Source organism: Sphaeramia orbicularis, chromosome 10, assembly GCF_902148855.1.
Source record: "Sphaeramia orbicularis chromosome 10, fSphaOr1.1, whole genome shotgun sequence".
In the NCBI taxonomy this organism is placed as follows: domain Eukaryota; kingdom Metazoa; phylum Chordata; class Actinopteri; order Kurtiformes; family Apogonidae; genus Sphaeramia; species Sphaeramia orbicularis.
This window is the reverse complement of record NC_043966.1, coordinates 26535997-26560245: the sequence shown is the minus strand read 5'-3', so window position 1 is coordinate 26560245 and position 24249 is coordinate 26535997. Positions and strand designations below refer to the sequence as shown.

General features: G+C 40.1%; 1 protein-coding gene across 1 annotated transcript in view; it reads left to right on the top strand.

The window, feature by feature from the left end:
- ahnak (AHNAK nucleoprotein) overlaps positions 1 to 24249 on the top strand; it is a 38193-nt gene extending 13944 nt beyond the window's left edge. The window contains exons 6-13 of the mRNA XM_030146052.1: positions 64 to 3568; positions 3731 to 4989; positions 5152 to 11068; positions 11231 to 11472; positions 11830 to 12922; positions 13289 to 14967; positions 15130 to 16435; positions 16592 to 24249. Coding sequence (XP_030001912.1) covers positions 64 to 3568; positions 3731 to 4989; positions 5152 to 11068; positions 11231 to 11472; positions 11830 to 12922; positions 13289 to 14967; positions 15130 to 16435; positions 16592 to 23268 — 21678 coding nt within the window. The 3' untranslated portion in view covers positions 23269 to 24249. The remainder of the gene's footprint in view (positions 1 to 63; positions 3569 to 3730; positions 4990 to 5151; positions 11069 to 11230; positions 11473 to 11829; positions 12923 to 13288; positions 14968 to 15129; positions 16436 to 16591) is intronic.

The following is a 24249-nucleotide window of genomic DNA, read 5'->3' as shown; positions in this document are numbered from 1 at the left end:
TTTGTCAGATACATGGTTCAATAACATTTCTATGCGGTATGGTTTTCTGTCCTGTATCTACAGAGTGGGGATGATGAGGACTATAAGAGGATATACACAAAAAAGATCAAACCAAGACTGAAGTCTGAAGACTTAGCAGAAGGAGTTGACGTGCGCACGGAGCGGCATAGCAGCACAAGCAGCGATGGTAGTACGATTACCACCATCACCCGCCGCATTACTACCTACACTGTGGATATGCCCCATGGCATAAGTGAGCAACTTGAACTTTCAAGCCCAGAATTCAAGGGGCTAAGATATGAATCTGGGGATGGTTCTCCTCCAACCAGAATCTCACATGGCAGCCCTGCAGGTAAAATGGGAGACGAAGAGGGTGTTTTTGAATTACAAAATGTCTCTTACACTGGACCACAAGTTAGTTCTGCAGAGACACGTCGGGGCACTAAGGGAGTTTATACTACCACAATTATAAGAGAGGGAGACAGAGAAACAGGTACAGGTCTCCAATTTAAAGGACCAAACTTTGGAGCTACAGGAGTTAAAGTACAAGGAGACTTTGAAATCTCAAGAGGGAGTGGAGAGCAAGGTGATGGAGGTATGCAGGTATCACAAGCAAGCATGCCACTGAGAGATAGTACAAACACTGGTAGTAGGCATGTTTCAGTAGGAGGGCTGGGAGGTACAAACGTAATTTCAACTGATGAGAATGGAGGTTCAATAAATCTGTCTTTACCTGGGAAAAGTATGCCGATTTTGACGAGACAATCACAGGAGGGACGTGTTGACACTAGTCAAGATGACAGCACAAACGTGAAGGTGACTGAAATTTCCATTGGTAACCAGCAGGGGTCAGCCAGTGTTGATGTTCCAAATGTCAAACTCAGTGGAGGCGCAATTGATGTTAATACTGAATTGACAGGTGGCAGAATAGGAGGTGGCTCAACAACATTAGGCTATGTTACCTCAAAACATTCCTCTGGTGTTGATGTCAAAATTAAAGGTTCAAAGCCTGGTGTGTTTGAAACAAAAGGAATCCAGAAGGAGGGAGGTAAAGTTGACATTAAACTCAGCAGTGTTGCAGAAAAGCCAGTAACAGTGACACATGAAGAGGTGCCAAAAATAGGTATCGATGTAACAGTACCAAAAACTGATATTGCAGTGAAGACAACTACAATAGACGTTCCAGGTGTTGACAAAAGCAGCCGGGAAATGGGGTTGCCTGGGTTTAAAATATCATCTTCTGGTATTAGAGGATCAGACGCTGATTTTGAAGGACCTAAAGATGCATTTGAAATTTCCAAAGGTCAAACTCCATCATTTGGTATCACAAGTACAAAGATAGGGGGTCCCAGTCTTGATCTAAGCACGACCAAAGGTGATTTCAAGACACCTAAAGTTGACATTAAGTCCCAACACAGAGATAATCAAAGACCTCAAACAGAAATTACAGGACATACATTCAGCATGACATCTGCGAAGGAAACAAATATACCACAATTTGACATTAAAGTCAAAGGTCCAAAGATGGCAGGAAATGTGGATGCTTCAGCTCCAAAAATCACAGGTGATATAAAGTATCCTGAGGTGGATATCAAAGGACAAGATATTGACACAGGACTTGATGCACAACTGAAAGGAGCCAAAATTAGCTTGCCAAGAGTGGATGAAGGTGGATTTGACATTCCTAAAGTGGGAGATGTGAATGTTTCAGTTCCAAAAATCAAAGGTGACAAGGGTCCTGAAGTTGATATTGAAAGACCAGATGTTACAGGTGTCTACCTTCCAAAGGCTGAGATAAGTTTGAGAACATCTGATACTGATGTTAAATTACCAGATGCAGAAATTAGAGGACCTGACAAAAAAGCAAAAGGAGCCAAAATTAGCATGCCAACAATTTCCACGTCAGATATACATTTAGATCTCAAAGGTCCAAAAATCAAAGGTGATGCTGATATTGGTGGTTCAAAAATAGGGGGAGTTATCAAAACACCTGACATCAAAGGTCCTACAGTTGATGCTAAAGGGCCTGAGGGTGGAGTTGAAATACCTAAAATCAACATGCCAGAGTTTGGCATTAAGGGTCAGAAAGTGGAAGGCCAAGATGTTAATGTTGACCTTCCAAAAGTTAAATTTGATGTGAAACCACCTGGCATTAACATTAAGTCAACAGACATAAATATTGAAGGTCCAGACGCAAATATGGAAGGACTGAAAATTGGTGTGCCAACCCAAAAAGGACCAAAAATGCCAGAAATAGATAGTAAATTTGAAGGCCCTAAGGTAGGAGGAGAGGTGAATGTTTCTGTTCCTAAAATCAAAGGAAACATAAAGAGTCCTGAAGTGAATATTGAAGGGCCAGATGCTGACACTGAAGGACCTACTGCAAAACTCAAAGGAGCCTCAATTAGCTTGCCTACCATTTCAGGAACAGATACTTCCATGCCAGCTGTGGATTTCCATTTGAAAGGTCCGAAACTCAAAGGTGATGCTGATGTCTCTGCTCCATCGATAGAAGGAGAAATTAAACCTTCTGAACTTGACATTAAAGGTATGACAGTTGACACGGAAGGGTCCAAAGCTGGATTTGAAATCCCTAAAATAAAATTACCAAAATTTGGCCTTAAGGGTTCAAACATAAAAGGCCCTGATGCTGACGTGAACCTTCCGAAGGTTAACATTGATGTGAAAGGACCTGATGTTGAAATCCCAACTGCAGAAATTGAAGCACCTAATGAGAAAATCAAAGGCCCTAAGATCAACTTGCCAACCATTTCAGGACAAACGATTTCCATGCCAAATGTAGATATAAACCTGAAAGGTTCCAAGCTAAAGAGTGATGTTGATATTTCTGCTCCAACAATAGAAGGAGAAATCAAACCACCAGACACTGACATCAAAGGTCCAACAGTTCATGTTGAAGGGCCAAAGGGTGGATTTGAAATGCCTAAAATTAAAATGCCAAAGTTTGGCCTTAAGGGTTCAAAATTGAAAGATACAGATGTTGACATGAACCTTCCACAGGCTGACACTGATGGTGTTGGAATCCCAACTGCAGATGTTGAAAAACCTAATGCAACAATCAAAGGACCTAAAATAAACTTGCAAACCATTTCAGAGCCTAAAATTTCATTGCAAACACTCAAAGGTGATGTGGATTTGTCCGCTGCAAAGATTGAGGGAGACATTAAAGCTCCGGAAGTTGATATTGAAGGACCAGATGTCAGCATTGATGGTAAGAAAGAAGGATTCACATTACCAAAAGTAAAAATGCCATCTTTTGGCATAAAAGGCCCGAATATTGAAGGACCAGATGTTGACATCAAAGTTAAAAAACCTGAAATTGATGTTAAAGCACCTGAATTGGAAATCAGTGGTCCAAAAATTGATATGAAGACCCCTAGTGGTAATATCAAAGAACCAACATTGAAAATGCCAAGCATTTCAGGTACCAAAATCTCCATGCCAGATGCTGACTTAAATTTGAAAGGTCCAAAACTTAAAGGAGATTTGGATTTGAAAACTCCAAAGATTGAGGGAGAAATTAAAGTTCCTGAGGTTGATATTGAAGGTCCAGATGTAAGCATTGATGGCAAGAAAGGAGGATTTGCATTACCAAAAGTCAAAATGCCATCTTTTGGCATGAAAGGCCCGAATATTGAAAAACCAGATGTTGACATTAATGTTACAAAACCTGACATTGATATTAAAGCACCTGAATTGGACATCAAAGGTCCAGAAATTGATATTGAAAGCCCTAGTGGCAAGATCAAAGGACCAAAATTAAAGATGCCAAGCATGTCAGGGCCAAAAATCTCCATGCCAGATGTTGACTTAAATTTGAAAGGACCCAAAGTCAAGGGTGATGTGGGTGTGAAAGCTCCAAAGATTGAGGGAGACATTAAAGTTCCTGAAGTGGACAGTGAAGGACTGGATATCAACACTGACAGTGACAAAGTAGGACTTAAAATGCCAAAATTTAAACTGCCATCGTTTGGTATGAAAGGCCGAAATGTTGAAGGACCAGATGTTGACATCAATGTTACAAAACCTGACATTGACGTTAACGCACCTGAAATTGACATTAAAGGTCCAGAAATTGATATTGAGAGTCCTAGTGGTGAGATAAAAGGACCATCACTCAAGATGCCAAGTATTTCAGGGCCAAAAATTTCCATGCCAGATGTTGACTTCAATTTGAAAGGTGCTAAACTCAAAAGTGATGTGGATTTGTCGGCTCCAAAGATTGAGGGAGATATTAAGGCTCCAAAAGTTGATATTGAAGGACCAGATATCAGCATTGATGGCAAGAAAGGAGGATTTGCATTACCAAAAGTCAAAATGCCATCTTTTGGCATGAAAGGCCCGAATATTGAAGGACCAGATGTTGACATCAGTGTTAAAAAACCTGACATTGATGTTAAAGCACCTGAGTTGGACATCAGAGGTCCAGAAATTGATATTGAGACTCCTAGTGGCAAGATCAAAGGACCAAAATTCAAGATGCCAAGCATGTCAGGTCCCAAAATCTCCATGCCAGATGTTGACTTCAATTTGAAAGGTCCCAATCTAAAAAGTGATGTGGATTTGTCAGCTCCAAAAATTGAGGGAGACATTAAAGCTCCGGAAGTTGATATTGAAGGACAGGATGTAAGCATTGATGGAAAGAAAGGGGGATTCAGTTTACCAAAAGTCAAAATGCCATCTTTTGGCTTTAAAGGCCCGAATATTGAAGGACCAGATATTGACATCAATGTTAAAAAACCTGACATTGATGTTAAAGCACCTGAACTGGACATCAGTGGTCCAGAAATTGATATTGAGAGTCCTAGTGGCAAGATCAAAGGACCAAAATTAAAGATGCCAAGCATTTCAGGGCCCAAAATCTCCATGCCAGATGTTGACTTCAATTTGAAAGGTCCAAAACTCAAAGGTGATGTGGATTTGTCCGCTCCAAAGATTGAAGGAGACATTAAAGTTCCGGAAGTTGATATTGAAGGACCAGATATCAACATCGACAGTGAGAAAGGAGGACTTAAAATGCCAAAATTCAAATTGCCATCATTTGGTGTGAAAGGTCCAAATATTGAAGGACCAGATGTTGATATCAATGTTCCAAAACCTGACACTGACATTAAAGCACCTGAATTGGACATCAAAGGTCCAGAAATTGATATTGAAAGCTCTAGTGGAAAGATCAAAGGACCAAAATTCAAGATGCCAAGCATTTCAGGGCCCAAAATCTCCATGCCAGATGTTGATCTCAATTTGAAAGGTCCCAATCTCAAAGGTGATGTGGATTTGTCAGCTCCAAAAATTGAGGGAGACATTAAAGCTCCGGAAGTTGATATTGAAGGACCAGATGTCAGCATTGAAGGAAAGAAAGGAAGCTTCACGTTACCAAAAGTCAAAATGCCATCGTTTGGCATGAAAGGCCCAAATATCGAAGGACCAGATGTTGACATCAATGTTAAAAAATCTGACATTGATGTTAAAGTACCTGAACTGGACATCAGTGGTCCAGAAATTGATATTGAGAGTCCCAGTGGAAAGATCAAAGGACCAAAATTCAAAATGCCAAGTATTTCAGGGCCCAAAATCTCCATGCCAGATGTTGACTTCAATTTGAAAGGTCCCAATCTCAAAAGTGATGTGGATTTGTCAGCTCCAAAAATTGAGGGAGACATTAAAGCTCCAGAAGTTGATATAGAAGGACCAGATGTCAGCATTGATGGAAAGAAAGGAGGTTTCACATTACCAAAAGTAAAAATGCCATCTTTTGGCTTTAAAGGACCGAATATCGAAGCACCAGATGTTGACATCAATGTTAAAAAACCTGACATTGATGCTAAAGCCCCTGAACTGGACATCAGAGGTCCAGAAATTGATATTGAGAGTCCTAGTGGCAAGATCAAAGGACCAAAATTCAAGATGCCAAGCATTTCAGGGCCCAAAATCTCCATGCCAGATGTTGACTTAAATTTGAAAGGTCCCAAACTCAAAGGTGATGTGGATTTGTCCACTCCAAAGATTGAAGGGGATATTAAAGTTCCGGAAGTTGATATTGAAGGACCAGATATCAACATCGATAGTGAGAAAGGAGGACTTAAAATGCCTAAATTCAAGTTGCCATCTTTTGGCATGAAAGGCCAAAACATTGAAGGACCAGATGTTGATATCGATGTGAAAAAACCTGACATTGACGTTAAAGCACCTGAATTGGACATCAGTGGTCCAGAAATTGATATAGAGAGTCCCAGTGGCAAGATCAAAGGCCCAAAATTCAAGATGCCAAGCATTTCAGGGCCGAAAATTTCCATGCCAGATGTTGACTTCAATTTGAAAGGTCCCAATCTCAAAGGTGATGTGGATTTGTCCGCTCCAAAGATCAAGGGAGACATTAAACCTCCAGAAGTTGATATTGAAGGACCAGATGTAAGCATTGATGGAAAGAAAGGAGGATTCACGTTACCAAAAGTCAAAATGCCATCTTTTGGCTTTAAAGGCCCAAATATTGAAGGACCAGATGTTGATATCAATGTTAAAAAACCTGACATTGACGTTAAAGCACCTGAACTGGAAATCAGAGGTCCAGAAATTGATATAGAGAGTCCTAGTGGCAAGATCAAAGGACCAAAATTAAAGATGCCAAGCATTTCAGGGCCCAAAATCTCCATGCCAGATGTTGACTTCAATTTGAAAGGTCCCAATCTCAAAGGTGATGTGGATTTGTCAGCTCCAAAAATTGAGGGAGACATTAAAGCTCCAGAAGTTGATATTGAAGGACCAGATGTCAGTATTGATGGAAAGAAAGGAGGATTCACGTTACCAAAAGTCAAAATGCCATCTTTTGGCTTTAAAGGCTCAAATATTGAAGGACCAGATGTTGACATTAATGTTAAAAAACCTGACATTGATGTTAAAGCACCTGAATTGGACATCAGAGGTCCAGAAATTGATATTGAGAGTCCTAGTGGCAAGATCAAAGGGCCAAAATTAAAGATGCCAAGCATTTCAGGGCCCAAAATCTCCATGCCAGATGTTGACTTCAATTTGAAAGGTCCCAATCTCAAAGGTGATGTGGATTTGTCAGCTCCAAAAATTGAGGGAGACATTAAAGCTCCGGAAGTTGATATTGAAGGACCAGATGTCAGCATTGATGGAAAGAAAGGAGGATTCACATTACCAAAAGTAAAAATGCCATCTTTTGGCTTTAAAGGCCCAAATATTGAAGGACCAGATGTTGACATTAGTGTTAAAAAACCTGACATTGATGTTAAAGCACCTGAATTGGACATCAGAGGTCCAGAAATTGATACTGAGAGTCCTAGTGGCAAGATCAAAGGACCAAAATTCAAGATGCCAAGCATTTCAGGGCCAAAAATCTCCATGCCAGATGTTGACTTAAATTTGAAAGGTCCCAAACTCAAAGGTGATGTGGATTTGTCTGCTCCAAAGATTGAGGGAGATATTAAAGTTCCGGAAGTTGATATTGAAGGACCAGATATCAACATTGACAGTGAGAAAGGAGGACTTAAAATGCCCAAATTCAAACTGCCATCTTTTGGCATGAAAGGCCCAAACATTGAAGGACCAGATCTTGATATCAATGTTAAAAAACCTGACATTGACGTTAAAGCACCTGAATTGGACATCAGTGGTCCAAAAATTGATATAGAGAGTCCTAGTGGAAAGATCAAAGGACCAAAATTCAAGATGCCAAGCATTTCAGGGCCGAAAATCTCCATGCCAGATATTGACTTCAATTTGAAAGGTCCCAATCTCAAAGGTGATGTGGATTTGTCAGCTCCAAAGATCGAGGGAGACATTAAAGCTCCGGAAGTTGATATTGAAGGACCAGATGTCAGCATTGATGGAAAGAAAGGAGGCTTCACGTTACCAAAAGTCAAAATGCCATCTTTTGGCTTTAAAGGCCCAAATGTCGAAGGACCAGATGTTGACTTCAATGTTAAAAAACCTGACATTGATGTTAAAGCACCTGAATTGGACATCAGTGGTAAAGAAATTGATATTGAGAGTCCTAGTGGCAATATCAAAGGACCAAAATTCAAGATGCCAAGCATTTCAGGGCCCAAAATCTCCATGCCAGATGTTGACTTCAATTTGAAAGGTCCCAAACTCAAAGGTGATGTGGATTTGTCCACTCCAAAGATTGAGGGAGACATTAAAGCTCCGGAAGTTGATATTGAAGGACCAGATATCAACATCGACAGTGAGAAAGGAGGACTTAAAATGCCAAAATTCAAATTGCCATCTTTTGGCATGAAAGGCCCAAATATTGAAAGGCCAGATATTGACATCAATGTTAAAAAGCCTGATATTAATGTTAAAGCACCTGAATTGGACATCAAAGGTCCAGAAATGGATATTGAAAGCCCTAGTGGCAAGATCAAAGGACCAAAATTCAAGATGCCAAGCATTTCAGGGCCCAAAATCTCCATGCCAGATGTTGATCTCAATTTGAAAGGTCCGAATCTCAAAGGTGAGGTGGATTTGTCAGCTCCAAAAATTGAGGGAGATATTAAAGCTCCGGAAATTGATATTGAAGGACCAGATGTCAGCATTGATGGAAAGAAAGGAGGCTTCACATTACCAAAAGTCAAAATGCCATCTTTTGGCTTTAAAGGCCCAAATATCGAAGGACCAGATGTTGACATCAATGTTAAAAAACCTGACATTGATGTTAAAGCACCTGAATTGGATATCAGTGGTCCAGAAATTGATATTGAGAGTCCTAGTGGTAAGATCAAGGGACCAAAATTCAAGATGCCAAGTATTTCAGGGCCCAAAATCTCAATGCCAGATGTTGACTTCAATTTGAAAGGTCCCAAACTCAAAGGTGATGTTGATTTGTCAGCTCCAAAGATTGAGGGAGATATTAAGGCTCCAAAAGTTGATATTGAAGGACCAGATATCAGCATTGATGGCAAGAAAGGAGGATTTGCATTACCAAAAGTAAAAATGCCATCTTTTGGCATGAAAGGCCCGAATATTGAAGGACCAGATGTTGACATCAGTGTTAAAAAACCTGACATTGATGTTAAAGCACCTGAGTTGGACATCAGAGGTCCAGAAATTGATATTGAGGCTCCTAGTGGCAAGATCAAAGGACCAAAATTCAAGATGCCAAGCATGTCAGGTCCCAAAATCTCCATGCCAGATGTTGACTTCAATTTGAAAGGTCCCAATCTCAAAGGTGATGTGGATTTGTCAGCTCCAAAAATTGAGGGAGACATAAAGGCTCCGGAAGTTGATATTGAAGGACCAGATGTCAGCATTGATGGAAAGAAAGGAGGATTCACATTACCAAAAGTCAAAATGCCATCTTTTGGCATGAAAGGCCCACATATTGAAGGACCGGATTTTGATATCAACGTTCCAAAACCTGACATTGATGTTAAAGCACCTGAACTGGACATCAAAGGTCCAGAAATTGATATTGGCACCCCTAGTGGAAAGATTAAAGGACCAAAATTCAAGATGCCAAGTATTTCAGGGCCCAAAATCTCCATGCCAGATGTTGACTTCAATTTGAAAGGTCCCAAACTCAAAGGTGATGTGGATTTGTCCGCTCCAAAGATTGAGGGAGACATTAAAGCTCCAGAAGTTGATATTGAAGGACCAGATGTCAGCATTGATGGAAAGAAAGGTTTCACATTACCAAAAGTCAAAATGCCATCTTTTGGCTTTAAAGGCCCGAATATTGAAGGACCAGATGTTGACATCAATGTTAAAAAACCTGACATTGATGTGAAAGCACCTGAACTGGACATCAGTGGTCCAGAAATTGATATTGAGAGTCCTAGTGGTAAGATCAAGGGACCCAAATTAAAGATGCCAAGTATTTCAGGGCCCAAAATCTCAATGCCAGATGTTGACTTCAATTTGAAAGGTCCCAAACTCAAAGGTGATGTGGATTTGTCCGCTCCAAAGATTGAGGGAGACATTAAACCTCCAGAAGTTGATGTTGAAGGACCAGATGTCAGCATTGATGGAAAGAAAGGAGGATTTGCATTACCAAAAGTCAAAATGCCATCTTTTGGCTTTAAAGGCCCAAATATTGAAGGACCAGATGTTGATATCAATGTTAAAAAACCTGACATTGGTGTTAAAGCACCTGAATTGGATATCAGTGGTCCAGAAATTGATATTGAGAGTCCTAGTGGCAAGATCAAAGGACCAAAATTCAAGATGCCAAGCATTTCAGGGCCCAAAGTCTCCATGCCAGATGTTGACATCAATTTGAAAGGTCCCAAACTCAAAGGTGATGTGGATTTGTCTGCTCCAAAGATTGAAGGAGATATTAAAGTTCCTGAAGTTGATATTGAAGGACCAGATATTAACATTGACAGTGAGAAAGGAGGACTTAAAATGCCAAAATTCAAAATGCCATCTTTTGGCCTGAAAGGTCCACATATTGAAGGACCAGATGTTGACATCAATGTTCCAAAACCAGACATTGACATTAAAGCACCTGAATTGGATATCAGTGCTCCAGAAATTGATATTGAGAGTCCTAGTGGCAAAATCAAAGGACCAAAATTCAAGATGCCAAGCATTTCAGGGCCCAAAATCTCCATGCCAGATGTTGACTTCAATTTGAAAGGTCCCAATCTCAAAGGTGATGTTGATTTGTCCGCTCCAAAGATTAAGGGAGACATTAAACCTCCGGAAGTTGATATTGAAGGACCAGATGTCAGCATTGATGGAAAGAAAGGAGGATTCACGTTACCAAAAGTCAAAATGCCATCTTTTGGCTTTAAAGGCCCGAATATTGAAGGACCAGATATTGACATCAATGTTAAAAAACCTGACATTGACGTTAAAGCACCTGAACTGGACATCAGAGGTCCGGAAATTGATATGGAGAGTCCTAGTGGTAAAATTAAAGGACCAACATTCAAGATGCCAAGCATTTCGGGACCCAAAATCTCAATGCCGGATATGGATGTCAATTTGAAAGGTCCCAAACTCAAAGGTGATGTGGATTTGTCAGCTCCAAAGATTGAAGGAGACATTAAAACTCCTGAAGTTAATGTTAAAGTACCAGATGTGAGCATTGATGGCAAGAAAGGAAAATTCACTTTGCCAAAATTCAAAATGCCATCATTTGGCATGAAAGGTCCCCATATTGAAGGACCAGATGTTGACATCAATGTTAAAAAACCTGAAATTGATGTTAAAGCACCTGAATTGGACATTAAAGGTCCACAAATTGATACAGACAGTCCTAGTGGCAAGATCAAGGGACCAACATTTAAGGTGCCAAGCATTTCAGGGCCCACATTATCCATGCCAGATGTTGACTTCAATTTGAAAGGTCCCAAACCTAAAGGAGATTTGGAATTGACAACTCCAAAGATTGAGGGAGATATTAAAGCTCCTAAAGTTGACATTGAAGGACCAGATGTCAACATTGAGGGCAACACAGGAATAAAAATGCCAAAATTCAAAATTCCTTCCTTTGGCTTTAAAGGGCCAAATATTGAAGGGCCAGACATTGACATCAAGGTTCCAAAACCTGACATTGATGTTAAAGCACCGGAATTGGACATTAGTAGTCCAGAAATTGATATTGAGAGCCCTAGTGGCAAGATAAAAGGACCAAAATTCAAAATGCCAAGCATTTCAGGGCCCAAAATCTCCATGCCAGATGTTGACTTCAATTTGAAAGGTCCCAATCTCAAAGGTGATGTTGATTTGTCAGCTCCAAAGATTGAGGGAGACATTAAAGCTCCAGAAATTGATATTGAAGGACCAGATGTCAGCACTGATGGAAAGAAAGGAGGCTTCACATTACCAAAAGTAAAAATGCCATCTTTTGGCTTTAAAGGCCCAAATATCGAAGGACCAGATGTTGACATCAATGTTAAAAAACCTGACATTGATGTTAAAGCACCTGAATTGGATATCAGTGGTCCAGAAATTGATATTGAGAGTCCTAGTGGTAAGATCAAGGGACCAAAATTCAAGATGCCAAGTATTTCAGGGCCCAAAATCTCCATGCCAGATGTTGACTTCAATTTGAAAGGTCCCAATCTCAAAGGTGATGTTGATTTGTCAGCTCCAAAGATTGAGGGAGATATTAAAGCTCCGGAAGTTGATATTGGAGGACCAGATGTCAGCATTGATGGAAAGAAAGGAGGATTCACGTTACCAAAAGTCAAAATGCCATCTTTTGGCTTTAAAGGCCCAAATATTGAAGGACCAGATGTTGACATCAATGTTGAAAAACCTGACATTGATGTTAAAACACGTGAACTGGACATCAGTGGCCCAAAAATTGATATTGAGAGTCCTAGTGGCAATATCAAGGGACCAACATTTAAGATGCCAACCATTTCAGGGCCCAAAATCTCCATGCCAGATGTTGACCTCAATTTGAAAGGTCCAAAACTGAAAGGAGATGTGGAACTGAAAACTTCCAAGATTGAAGGAGACATTAAAGGTCCCAAAGTTGATATTGAAGGACCAGATGTCAATGTTGACAGCCACACAGGAGGAATAAAAATGCCAAAATTCAAAATGCCATCTTTTGGCTTTAAAGGGCCAAATATTGAAGGACCAGATGTTGATATCAATGTTACAAAACCTGACATTGATGTTAAACCACCTGAATTGGACATCAGTGGTCCAGAAATCGATATTGAGAGTCCTAGTGGTAAAATTAAAGGACCAAAATTCAAGATGCCAAAAATTTCAGGACCCAAAATCTCCATGCCAGATGTTGACTTTGATTTGAAAGGTCCCAAACTCAAAGGAGATTTAGATTTAAAAACTCCAAAGATTGAGGGAGACATTAAAGTTCCTGAAGTTGATATTGAAGGTCCAGATGTCAGCATTGATGGGAAGAAAGGAGGATTCACATTACCAAAAGTCAAAATGCCATCTTTTGGCATGAAAGGTCCAAATATTGAAGGACCTGACATTGATATCAATCTGAAAAAACCTGACTTTGAAGTTAAACCACCTGAATTGGACATCAGTGCTCCAAAAACTGATATTGAGAGTCCTAGTGGTAATATCAAGGGACCGACATTTAAAATGCCAACCATTTCAGGGCCCCAAATTTCCATGCCAGATGTAGATGTCAACTTGAAAGGTCCGAAACTCAAAGGAGATTTAGATGTGAAAGCTCCAACGGTTGAGGGAAACATTAAAGTTCCTGAAGTTGACATTGAAGGGATGTCAGCAGCAGATGTCAGCATTGATGGAAAGAAAGGAGGGTTCACACTGCCAAAATTCAAAATGCCATCATTTGGCTTGAAAGGCCCAAATATTGAAGGACCAGAAGCTGACATACATGCTAAAAAACCTGATATTAACATCAAACATCCGGAAATGGATATCAGTGGTCCAGAGATAGATATTGAGACACCAAGTGGAAAGGTAAAAGGACCAAAATTCAAGATGCCAAGTATTTCAGGGCCCAAAATTTCCATGCCAGATGTTGACTTAAATTTGAAAGGTCCCAAACTCAAAGGTGATGTGGATTTGTCCACTCCAAAGATTGAGGGAGACATTAAAGCTCCCAAAGTTGACATTGAAGTACCAGATATCAGCGTTGAGAGAAAAAAAGGAGGAATTAAAATGCCAAAATTCAAAATGCCATCTTTTGGCTTGAAAGGTCCAAATATTGAGGCACCAGAAGTTGACATCAATGTTAAAAAACCTGACATTGACATTAAAGGACCTGACGTAGACATCCATGGTCCAGCAATTGACAGTGAGAGTTCTAGTGGAAAGATAAAAGGACCAAAATTCAAGATGCCAAGCATTTCTGGGTCCAAAATCTCAATGCCAGACGTTGACTTTAATTTGAAAGGTCCCAAACTCAAAGGTGATGTGGATTTGTCTGCTCCAAAGATCGAGGGAGACATTAAAGCTCCAGAAGCTGATATTGAAGGACCAGATATCAGCATTGATGGAAAGAAAGGAGGATTCACATTACCAAAAGTCAAAATGCCATCTTTTGGCTTTAAAGGCCCAAACATTGAAGGACCAGATGTTGATATCAATGTTAAAAAACCTGACATTAATGTTAAAGCACCTGAATTGGATATCAGTGGTCCAGAAATTGACATTGAGAGTCCTAGTGGCAAGATCAAGGGACCAAAATTCAAAATGCCAAGCATTTCAGGGCCCAAAGTCTCCATGCCAGATGTTGACATCAATTTAAAAGGTCCCAAACTCAAAGGTGATGTGGATTTGTCCACTCCAAAGATTGAGGGAGACATTAAAGTTCCGGAAGTTGATATTGAAGGACCAGAAATCAACATCGACAATGAGAAAGGAGGACTTAAAATGCCAAAATTCAAAATGCCATCTTTTGGCCTGAAAGGTCCACATATTGAAGGACCAGATGTTGACATCAATGTTCCAAAACCTGACATTGACATTAAAGCACCCGAATTGGACATCAAAGGTCCAGAAATTGATATTGACAGCCCTAGTGGCAAGATCAAAGGACCAAAATTCAAGATGCCAAGCATTTCAGGGCCCAAAATCTCCATGCCAGATGTTGACTTCAATTTGAAAGGTCCCAACTTCAAAGGTGATGTGGATGTTTCAGCTCCAGTGATTGAGGGAGACATTAAAGCTCCTGAAGTTAATATTGAAGGACCAGATGTCAGCATTGCAAGTCACACAGAAGGAATAAAAATGCCTAAATTCAAAATGCCATCTTTTGGCTTGAAAGGACCACATATTGAAGGGCCAGATGTTGACATCAAGGTTCCAAAACCTGATATTGATATTGAAGCACCTGAAGTGGATATCAGTGCTCCAGAAATTGATATTGAGAGTCCTAGTGGCAAGATCAAAGGACCAAAATTCAAGATGCCAAGCATTTCAGGGCCCAAAATATCAATGCCAGACATTGATCTCAATTTGAAAGGTCCCAAACTCAAGGGTGATGCGGATTTGTCATCTCCAAAGATTGAAGGAGACATTAAACTTCCTGAAGTTGATATTGAAGGACCAGATGTAAGCATTGAGGGCCAGAAAGGAGGGATTAAAATGCCAAAATTCAAAATGCCATCTTTTGGCATGAAAGGTCCACATATTGAAGGACCAGATGTTAACATCAATGTTCCAAAACCTGACATTGACATTAAAGCACCTGAATTGGATATCAGTGCTCCAGATATTGATATTGAGAGTCCTAGTGGCAAGATTAAAGGACCAAAATTTAAAATGCCCAGCATTTCAGGGCCCAAAATGTCAATGCCAGACATTGATCTCAATTTGAAAGGTCCCAAACTCAAAGGTGATGTGGATGTGTCAGGTCCCAAGGTTGAGGGAGATATTAAACTTCCTGAAGTTGACATTGAAGGGCCAGATGTAAGCATTGAGGGCCAGAAAGGAGGGATTAAAATGCCAAAATTCAAAATGCCATCTTTTGGCATGAAAGGTCCACATGTTGAAGGACCAGATGTTGACATCAAAGTTCCAAAACCTGACATTGACATTAAAGCACCTGAACTGGATATCAGTGGTCCAGAAATTGATATTGAGACTCCTAGTGGCAAGATCAAAGGACCAAAATTCAAGATGCCAAGCATTTCAGGGCCCAAAATGTCAATGCCAGAAATTGATCTCAATTTGAAAGGTCCCAAACTCAAAGGTGATGTGGATGTGTCAGGTCCCAAGGTTGAGGGAGATATTAAACTTCCTGAAGTTGATATTGAAGGACCAGATGTCAGCATTGAGGGCCAGAAAGGAGGGATTAAAATGCCAAAATTCAAAATGCCATCTTTTGGCATGAAAGGTCCACATATTGAAGGACCAGACATTGACATCAAAGTTCCAAAACCTGACATTGACATTAAAGCACCTGAAATGGATATCAGTGCTCCAGATATTGATATTGAGAGTCCTAGTGGCAAGATTAAAGGACCAAAATTTAAAATGCCAAGCATTTCAGGGCCCAAAATGTCCATGCCAGACATTGATCTCAATTTGAAAGGTCCCAAACTCAAAGGTGATGTGGATGTGTCAGGTCCCAAAGTTGAGGGAGATATTAAACTTCCTGAAGTTGATATTGAAGGACCAGATGTCAGCATCGAGGGGCAGAAAGGAGGAATTAAAATGCCAAAATTCAAAATGCCATCTTTTGGCATGAAAGGTCCACATATTGAAGGGCCAGACGTTGACATCACAGTTCCAAAACCTGACATTGACATTAAAGCACCTGAATTGGATATCAGTGGTCCAGAAATTGATATTGAGACTCCTAGTGGAAAGATCAAAGGACCAAAATTCAAGATGCCAAGCATTTCAGGGCCCAAAATGTCAATGCCAGACATTGATCTCAATTTGAAAGGTCCCAAACTCAAAGGTGATGTGGATGTGTCAGGTCCCAAGGTTGAGGGAGATGTTAAACTTCCTGAAGTTGACATTGAAGGACCAGATGTAAGCATTGAGGGCCAGAAAGGAGGAATAAAAATGCCAAAATTCAAAATGCCATCTTTTGGCCTGAAAGGTCCACATATTGAAGGACCAGATGTTGACATCAATGTTCCAAAACCTGACATTGACATTAAAGCACCTGAACTGGATATCAGTACTCCAGAAATTGATATTGAGAGTCCTAGTGGAAAGATCAAAGGACCAAAATTCAAGATGCCAAGCATTTCAGGGCCCAAAATGTCAATGCCAGACATTGATCTCAATTTGAAAGGTCCCAAACTCAAAGGTGATGTGGATGTATCAGGTCCCAAGGTTGAGGGAGACATTAAACTTCCTGAAGTTGACATTGAAGGACCAGATGTAAGCATTGAGGGCCAGAAAGGAGGAATTAAAATGCCAAAATTCAAAATGCCATCTTTTGGCATGAAAGGTCCACATATTGAGGGACCAGATGTTGACATCAATGTTCCAAAACCTGACATTGATGTTAAAGCACCTGAATTGGATATCAGTGGTCCAGAAATTGATATTGAGACTCCTAGTGGCAAGATCAAAGGACCAAAATTCAAGATGCCAAGCATTTCAGGGCCCAAAATGTCAATGCCAGACATTGATCTCAATTTGAAAGGTCCCAAACTCAAAGGTGATGTGGATGTGTCAGGTCCCAAGGTTGAGGGAGATATTAAACTTCCTGAAGTTGACATTGAAGGGCCAGATGTAAGCATTGAGGGCCAGAAAGGAGGAATTAAAATGCCAAAATTCAAAATGCCATCTTTTGGCATGAAAGGTCCACATATTGAGGGACCAGATGTTGACATCAATGTTCCAAAACCTGACATTGATGTTAAAGCACCTGAATTGGATATCAGTGGTCCAGAAATTGATATTGAGACTCCTAGTGGCAAGATCAAAGGACCAAAATTCAAGATGCCAAGCATTTCAGGGCCCAAAATGTCAATGCCAGACATTGATCTCAATTTGAAAGGTCCCAAACTCAAAGGTGATGTGGATGTGTCAGGTCCCAAGGTTGAGGGAGATATTAAACTTCCTGAAGTTGACATTGAAGGGCCAGATGTAAGCATTGAGGGCCAGAAAGGAGGAATTAAAATGCCAAAATTCAAAATGCCATCTTTTGGCATGAAAGGTCCACATATTGAAGGACCAGATGTTGACATCAATGTTCCAAAACCTGACATTGATGTTAAAGCACCTGAATTGGATATCAGTGCTCCAGAAATTGATATTGAGACTCCTAGTGGCAAGATCAAAGGACCAAAATTCAAGATGCCAAGCATTTCAGGGCCCAAAATGTCAATGCCAGACATTGATCTCAATTTGAAAGGTCCCAAACTCAAAGGTGATGTGGATGTGTCAGGTCCCAAGGTTGAGGGAGATATTAAACTTCCTGAAGTTGACATTGAAGGACCAGATGTAAGCATTGAGGGCCAGAAAGGAGGACTTAAAATGCCAAAATTCAAAATGCCATCTTTTGGCATGAAAGGTCCACATATTGAAGGACCAGATGTTGACATCAATGTTCCAAAACCTGACATTGATGTTAAAGCACCTGAATTGGATATCAGTGGTCCAGAAATTGATATTGAGACTCCAAGTGGCAAGATCAAAGGACCAAAATTCAAGATGCCAAGCATTTCAGGGCCAAAAATTTCCATGCCAGATGTTGACTTCAACTTAAAAGGTCCCAACCTCAAAGGTGATGTGGATGTGTCAGGTCCCAAGGTTGAGGGAGATTTTAAACTTCCTGAAGGTGATATTGAAGGACCAGATGTCAGCATCGAGGGGCACAAAGGAGGAATCAAAATGCCAAAATTCAAAATGCCATCTTTTGGCATGAAAGGTCCACATATTGAAGGACCAGATGTTGACATCAATGTTCCAAAACCTGACATTGATGTTAAAGTACCTGAATTGGATATCAGTGGTCCAGAAATTGATATTGAGACTCCAAGTGGCAAGATCAAAGGACCAAAATTCAAGATGCCAAGCATTTCAGGGCCAAAAATTTCTATGCCAGATGTTGACTTCAACTTAAAAGGTCCCAACCTCAAAGGTGATGTGGATGTGTCAGGTCCCAAAGTTGAGGGAGATTTTAAACTTCCTGAAGATGATATTGAAGGACCAGATGTCAGCATCGAGGGGCACAAAGGAGGAATCAAAATGCCAAAATTCAAAATGCCATCTTTTGGCATGAAAGGCCCACATATTGAAGGGCCAGACGTTGACATCAATGTTCCAAAACCTGACATTGACATTAAAGCACCTGAACTGGATATCAGTGCTCCAGAAATTGATATTGAGAGTCCTAGTGGCAAGATCAAAGGACCAAAATTCAAGATGCCAAGCATTTCAGGGCCCAAAATGTCAATGCCAGACATTGATCTCAATTTGAAAGGTCCCAAACTCAAAGGTGATGTGGATGTGTCAGGTCCCAAGGTTGAGGGAGATATTAAACTTCCTGAAGTTGATATTGAAGGACCAGATGTAAGCATTGAGGGCCAGAAAGGAGGAATTAAAATGCCAAAATTCAAAATGCCATCTTTTGGCCTGAAAGGTCCACATATTGAAGGACCAGATGTTGACATCAATGTTCCAAAACCTGACATTGACATTAAAGCACCTGAACTGGATATCAGTGCTCCAGAAATTGATATTGAGAGTCCTAGTGGCAAGATCAAAGGACCAAAATTCAAGATGCCAAGCATTTCAGGGCCCAAAATGTCAATGCCAGACATTGATCTCAATTTGAAAGGTCCCAAACTCAAAGGTGACATGGATGTGTCAGGTCCCAAAGTTGCGGGAGATATTAAACTTCCTGAAGTTGACATTGAAGGACCAGATGTAAGCATTGAGGGCCAGAAAGGAGGAATAAAAATGCCAAAATTCAAAATGCCATCTTTTGGCATGAAAGGTCCACATATTGAAGGACCAGATGTTGACATCAATGTTCCAAAACCTGACATTGACATTAAAGCACCTGAATTGGATATCAGTGGTCCAGAAATTGATATTGAGACTCCTAGTGGCAAGATCAAAGGGCCAAAATTCAAGATGCCAAGCATTTCAGGGCCCAAAATGTCCATGCCAGATGTTGACTTCAACTTGAAAGGTCCCAACCTCAAAGGTGATGTGGATGTGTCAGGTCCCAAGGTTGAGGGAGATGTTAAACTTCCTGAAGTTGATATTGAAGGACCAGATGTCAGCATCGAGGGGCAGAAAGGAGGAATCAAAATGCCAAAATTCAAAATGCCATCTTTTGGCATGAAAGGTCCACATATTGAAGGGCCAGATGTTGACATCAAGGTTCCAAAACCTGACATTGACATTAAAGCACCTGAACTGGATATCAGTGCTCCAGAAATTGATATTGAGAGTCCTAGTGGAAAGATCAAAGGACCAAAATTCAAGATGCCAAGCATTTCAGGGCCCAAAATGTCAATGCCAGACATTGATCTCAATTTGAAAGGTCCCAAACTCAAAGGTGACATGGATGTGTCAGGTCCCAAAGTTGAGGGAGATATTAAACTTCCTGAAGTTGACATTGAAGGACCAGATGTAAGCATTGAGGGCCAGAAAGGAGGAATAAAAATGCCAAAATTCAAAATGCCATCTTTTGGCATGAAAGGTCCACATATTGAAGGACCAGATGTTGACATCAATGTTCCAAAACCTGACATTGACATTAAAGCACCTGAATTGGATATCAGTGGTCCAGAAATTGATATTGAGACTCCTAGTGGCAAGATCAAAGGGCCAAAATTCAAGATGCCAAGCATTTCAGGGCCCAAAATGTCCATGCCAGATGTTGACTTCAACTTGAAAGGTCCCAACCTCAAAGGTGATGTGGATGTGTCAGGTCCCAAAGTTGAGGGAGATATTAAACTTCCTGAAGTTGATATTGAAGGACCAGATGTCAGCATCGAGGGGCAGAAAGGAGGAATCAAAATGCCAAAATTCAAAATGCCATCTTTTGGCATGAAAGGTCCACATATTGAAGGGCCAGATGTTGACATCAAGGTTCCAAAACCTGACATTGACATTAAAGCACCTGAATTAGATATCAGTGTTCCAGAAATTGATATTGACAGCCCTAGTGGCAAGATCAAAGGACCAAAATTCAAGATGCCAAGCATTTCAGGGCCCAAAATGTCAATGCCAGACATGGATCTCAATTTGAAAGGTCCCAAACTCAAAGGTGATGTGGATGTGTCAGGTCCCAAGGTTGAGGGAGATATTAAACTTCCTGAAGTTGATATTGAAGGATCAGATCTAAGCATTGAGGGCCAGAGAGGAGGGATTAAAATGCCAAAATTCAAAATGCCATCTTTTGGCATGAAAGGTCCACATATTGAAGGACCAGACGTTGACATTAAAGTTCCAAAACCTGACATTGATGTTAAAGCACCTGAATTGGATATCAGTGGTCCAGAAATTGATATTGAGACTCCTAGTGGCAAGGTCAAAGGACCAAAATTCAAGATGCCAAGCATTTCAGGGCCCAAAATCTCAATGCCAGATCTTGATGTCAATTTGAAAGGTCCGAAACTCAAAGGTGACGTGGATTTGTCTGCTCCAAAGATTGAGGGAGATGTTAAAGTTCCTGAAGTTGATATTGAAGGACCAGATGTCAACATTGGTGGCAAGAAAGGGGGATTAACCATGCCAAAATTCAAAATGCCATCTTTTGGCATGAAAGGCTCAAATATTGAAGGACCAGATGTTGACATCAATGTTCCAAAACCTGACATTGATGTTAAAGCACCTCAAGTGGATATCGGTGGTCCAGATATTGATATTGAGAGTCCTAGCGGCAAGATCAAAGGACCAAAATTCAAGATGCCACGCATTTCAGGGCCCAAAATCTCCATGCCAGACGTTGACTTTAATTTGAAAGGTCCCAACCTCAAAGGTGATTTGGATGAAGTTGACATCAAGGGTCCTCAAATTGACATACAAGGACCTAAAGATAGGGTAGAAATCCCCAAAATAAAAATGCCATCCATTAACATTAACGATCCAAAAACAGAGGGTCCTGATGTAAATATCAACCTTGCCAAACCTGTCATTGACTTAAATGTGCCCAGTGTTGACATTAAAGGACCACAGGTTGATATTCAAGGTTCTGAAGGCGGGATTGAAATGCCAAAAATAAAAATGCCATCATTTGACATGAAGAGCTCAAAGGTTGAGGGTCCACACATTGACATGAATCTTCCCAAAGCTAAGATTGACTCTAAATCACCTGGTTTTAATATCAATCTCAAAGGGTCTAAAATCAAAGGAGACATAGACTCTTCTGTTCCCAAACTGGAAGGAGGGGCTCAAATTAATGCACCTGCTGTTACAATGGAAGGTGCTTCTCTTGATATTGAAAAAACTGGTGTCAAATTTCCTAAATTCAAGGGCCCTAAGTTTGGAGTGAAAACACCAAATGTAGAAGCACCTGAATCCACAGTTAAGTCCCCCATGTACAGTATCAGTGCCACAGGTCCTAAAACAGAATTTAGCCTTCCAGATACTGACGCAAACCTTGAAGTGCCTGACATTGACATCAGTGTAAAGGGGAAAAAGGGTAAGTTTAAACTACCTAAAGTTAAAGGAAAGGCAAAGAAACCAGATACCGACTTTACATCACCTGAAGTAGATCTGGATTTAGACACACCAAACATCCACACAAAAGGCACAAAGAAACCACTTTTTGGTAAACTTCATTTTCCTGATGTGGAATTAGATATCAAATCACCAAAGTCAAAAGGAGAAGGATCTTCATCAGGATTGAAGTTATCTGATGTTGATTTGCCAAGTGCGTCTTTGAACACTACTGGAAGTCCAAAAGTTAGTTTGGAGGGGACAGATGTGACATCTAATGTTAAAATTCCAAATCTGAAGGTGTCCTCTTCTGATACTGGTGTCAGTCTAAAAAAAGGAGAGGCAACCCTATCTGCAGATATTAAAAGCCAACAAATGAACATCAAAGGTGGCATGCAGGCTGATACAGATGTCGCAGAAGATAATGGATCTACTGCCCTTCAATACCCAGAGGGTTCAGTTACATTTCCCAAAATCAAGATACCAAAGTTTGGTATTGCTCTGCCCCAGTTAGAAGGCCAGGAAGGAGGAGGAAATATTGAATCAGAACTTGGATCTCACGGAGGCATAAACATTCAGTCTCCATCTGCAAGTTGTCAAACTAGTTCACTTAATATTGAGGTTCCAAGTCCTGAAGTGAAAGTCAGTGAAAGCAAGGTAAAGGTCAAGATGCCTAAATTTTTTGGCAAGTCAAAAGCAAAGGGCAGTAGTGCAAGTGACCTTACAGCCCCAGAGGTAGGATTAAGTACAAGTGGAAAAGGAGGGATAGTTTCTAAAGACGTAAGTGTGCACGGTGGTGACATGAGTGGAAAATTAGCATTTGAGGGAGATCCTGGAGTCAGTGTGTCAACTAAAGGAAAGTCAGCCTCACTGGACCTATTTAAGAAATCAAAGCATCGATCTACTTCTGATGAGGGAGGACTTGCAGTTAGTTCCCCTGCAGCTCATTTAGAAGCAGAGGGTGACATTTCGTTAGACCTGGGAGGAGCCAAGGGCAAAGGAAAGAAAGGAAAATTGAAATTTGGCACCTTTGGGGGCTTTGGTTCAAAGTCAAAGGGCTCATATGAAGTGACACTTGGTGAGGATAGTGAAGCATCAGCGGAGGGAAATGCAGGTGCTTCACTACCCTCTAAAAAGTCAAGATTGTCTTCATCTTCTAGCAGTGAAAGTGGTTCAAAAGGTGGTTTCAGGTTTCCAAAACTAGAGCTGTCTGTTTCACCAAAACATGATTAATTATAAGAAAAGTTAAACTCTCTCATGTACATTAAAACACCCTCTCCCAAAATGACAAAAAAACAAATGTAAATTTGTGTCTTTAAAGCCTAAGAGGAGGTACACTGTCATCTCAATGTTGATTGTTACAATCAAAATTTTTACTAACATTACAGTTCATGAGATTGTTTAAAATCCATTAAAAATGTAAATAAGATTAATTTGTATTGTAATAGAAATATTTTTTGTACATAGTCCAGATTTATTGAACCTATACCATCTCACAAAATTTTCACCTCACTTCATTACAGGGTTTTTCATATTGTCCTTTATCATTCTATTAAATAAATGCTGGTAATGGATGGTTGCAGTATATTTGTATGCAGGGGTCTAGTGCACAAAACACATAGTTACAATAGTTATTTTGAAGGAAAAAAAATGTTTATAAACCCCAGATACCAACTATAAACAGTTACCATTTAATTTTTTTAAAGTATGAAATGTTTTTAGATTTTAGCTCTAATATAATCAGTGCAGAAGCATATTAATGCAACACAGAGCTGGCCCTTCATTGAATATTCTACAGAGTGATGGTGTATATACTTGCTTACCATAATTGCATTGACAATCACAACATTTGTAAACTATCAACTCTCTTAAGTGCTGTCAGTACTTTTTCATTCACTATTCAGCAAATTTATTTACTATTAAATTCTGTGTCATTTTTCAAATAAATTTCTTTTAAAATGTTTTTTCTTCCAATACCTGTGTCATTTTCAGCTGTTTTATTTTTTTTTCTTCATCACTGTTTTTGTACTTGTTACGATTATGTGGAAAATGTCACAAAAACACTTTCTGATGTCATCTGTTTGCAAACCAAATTTATTTTGATAGAGAGTTGTGTTTAGGTTTAATCAGATATGATGCTGATAGAGCATGATTTTTGGGTCTATCTTTTTGTGTGCATTCTGCCAAATAAACAAAATAAAAAGATTTACATTA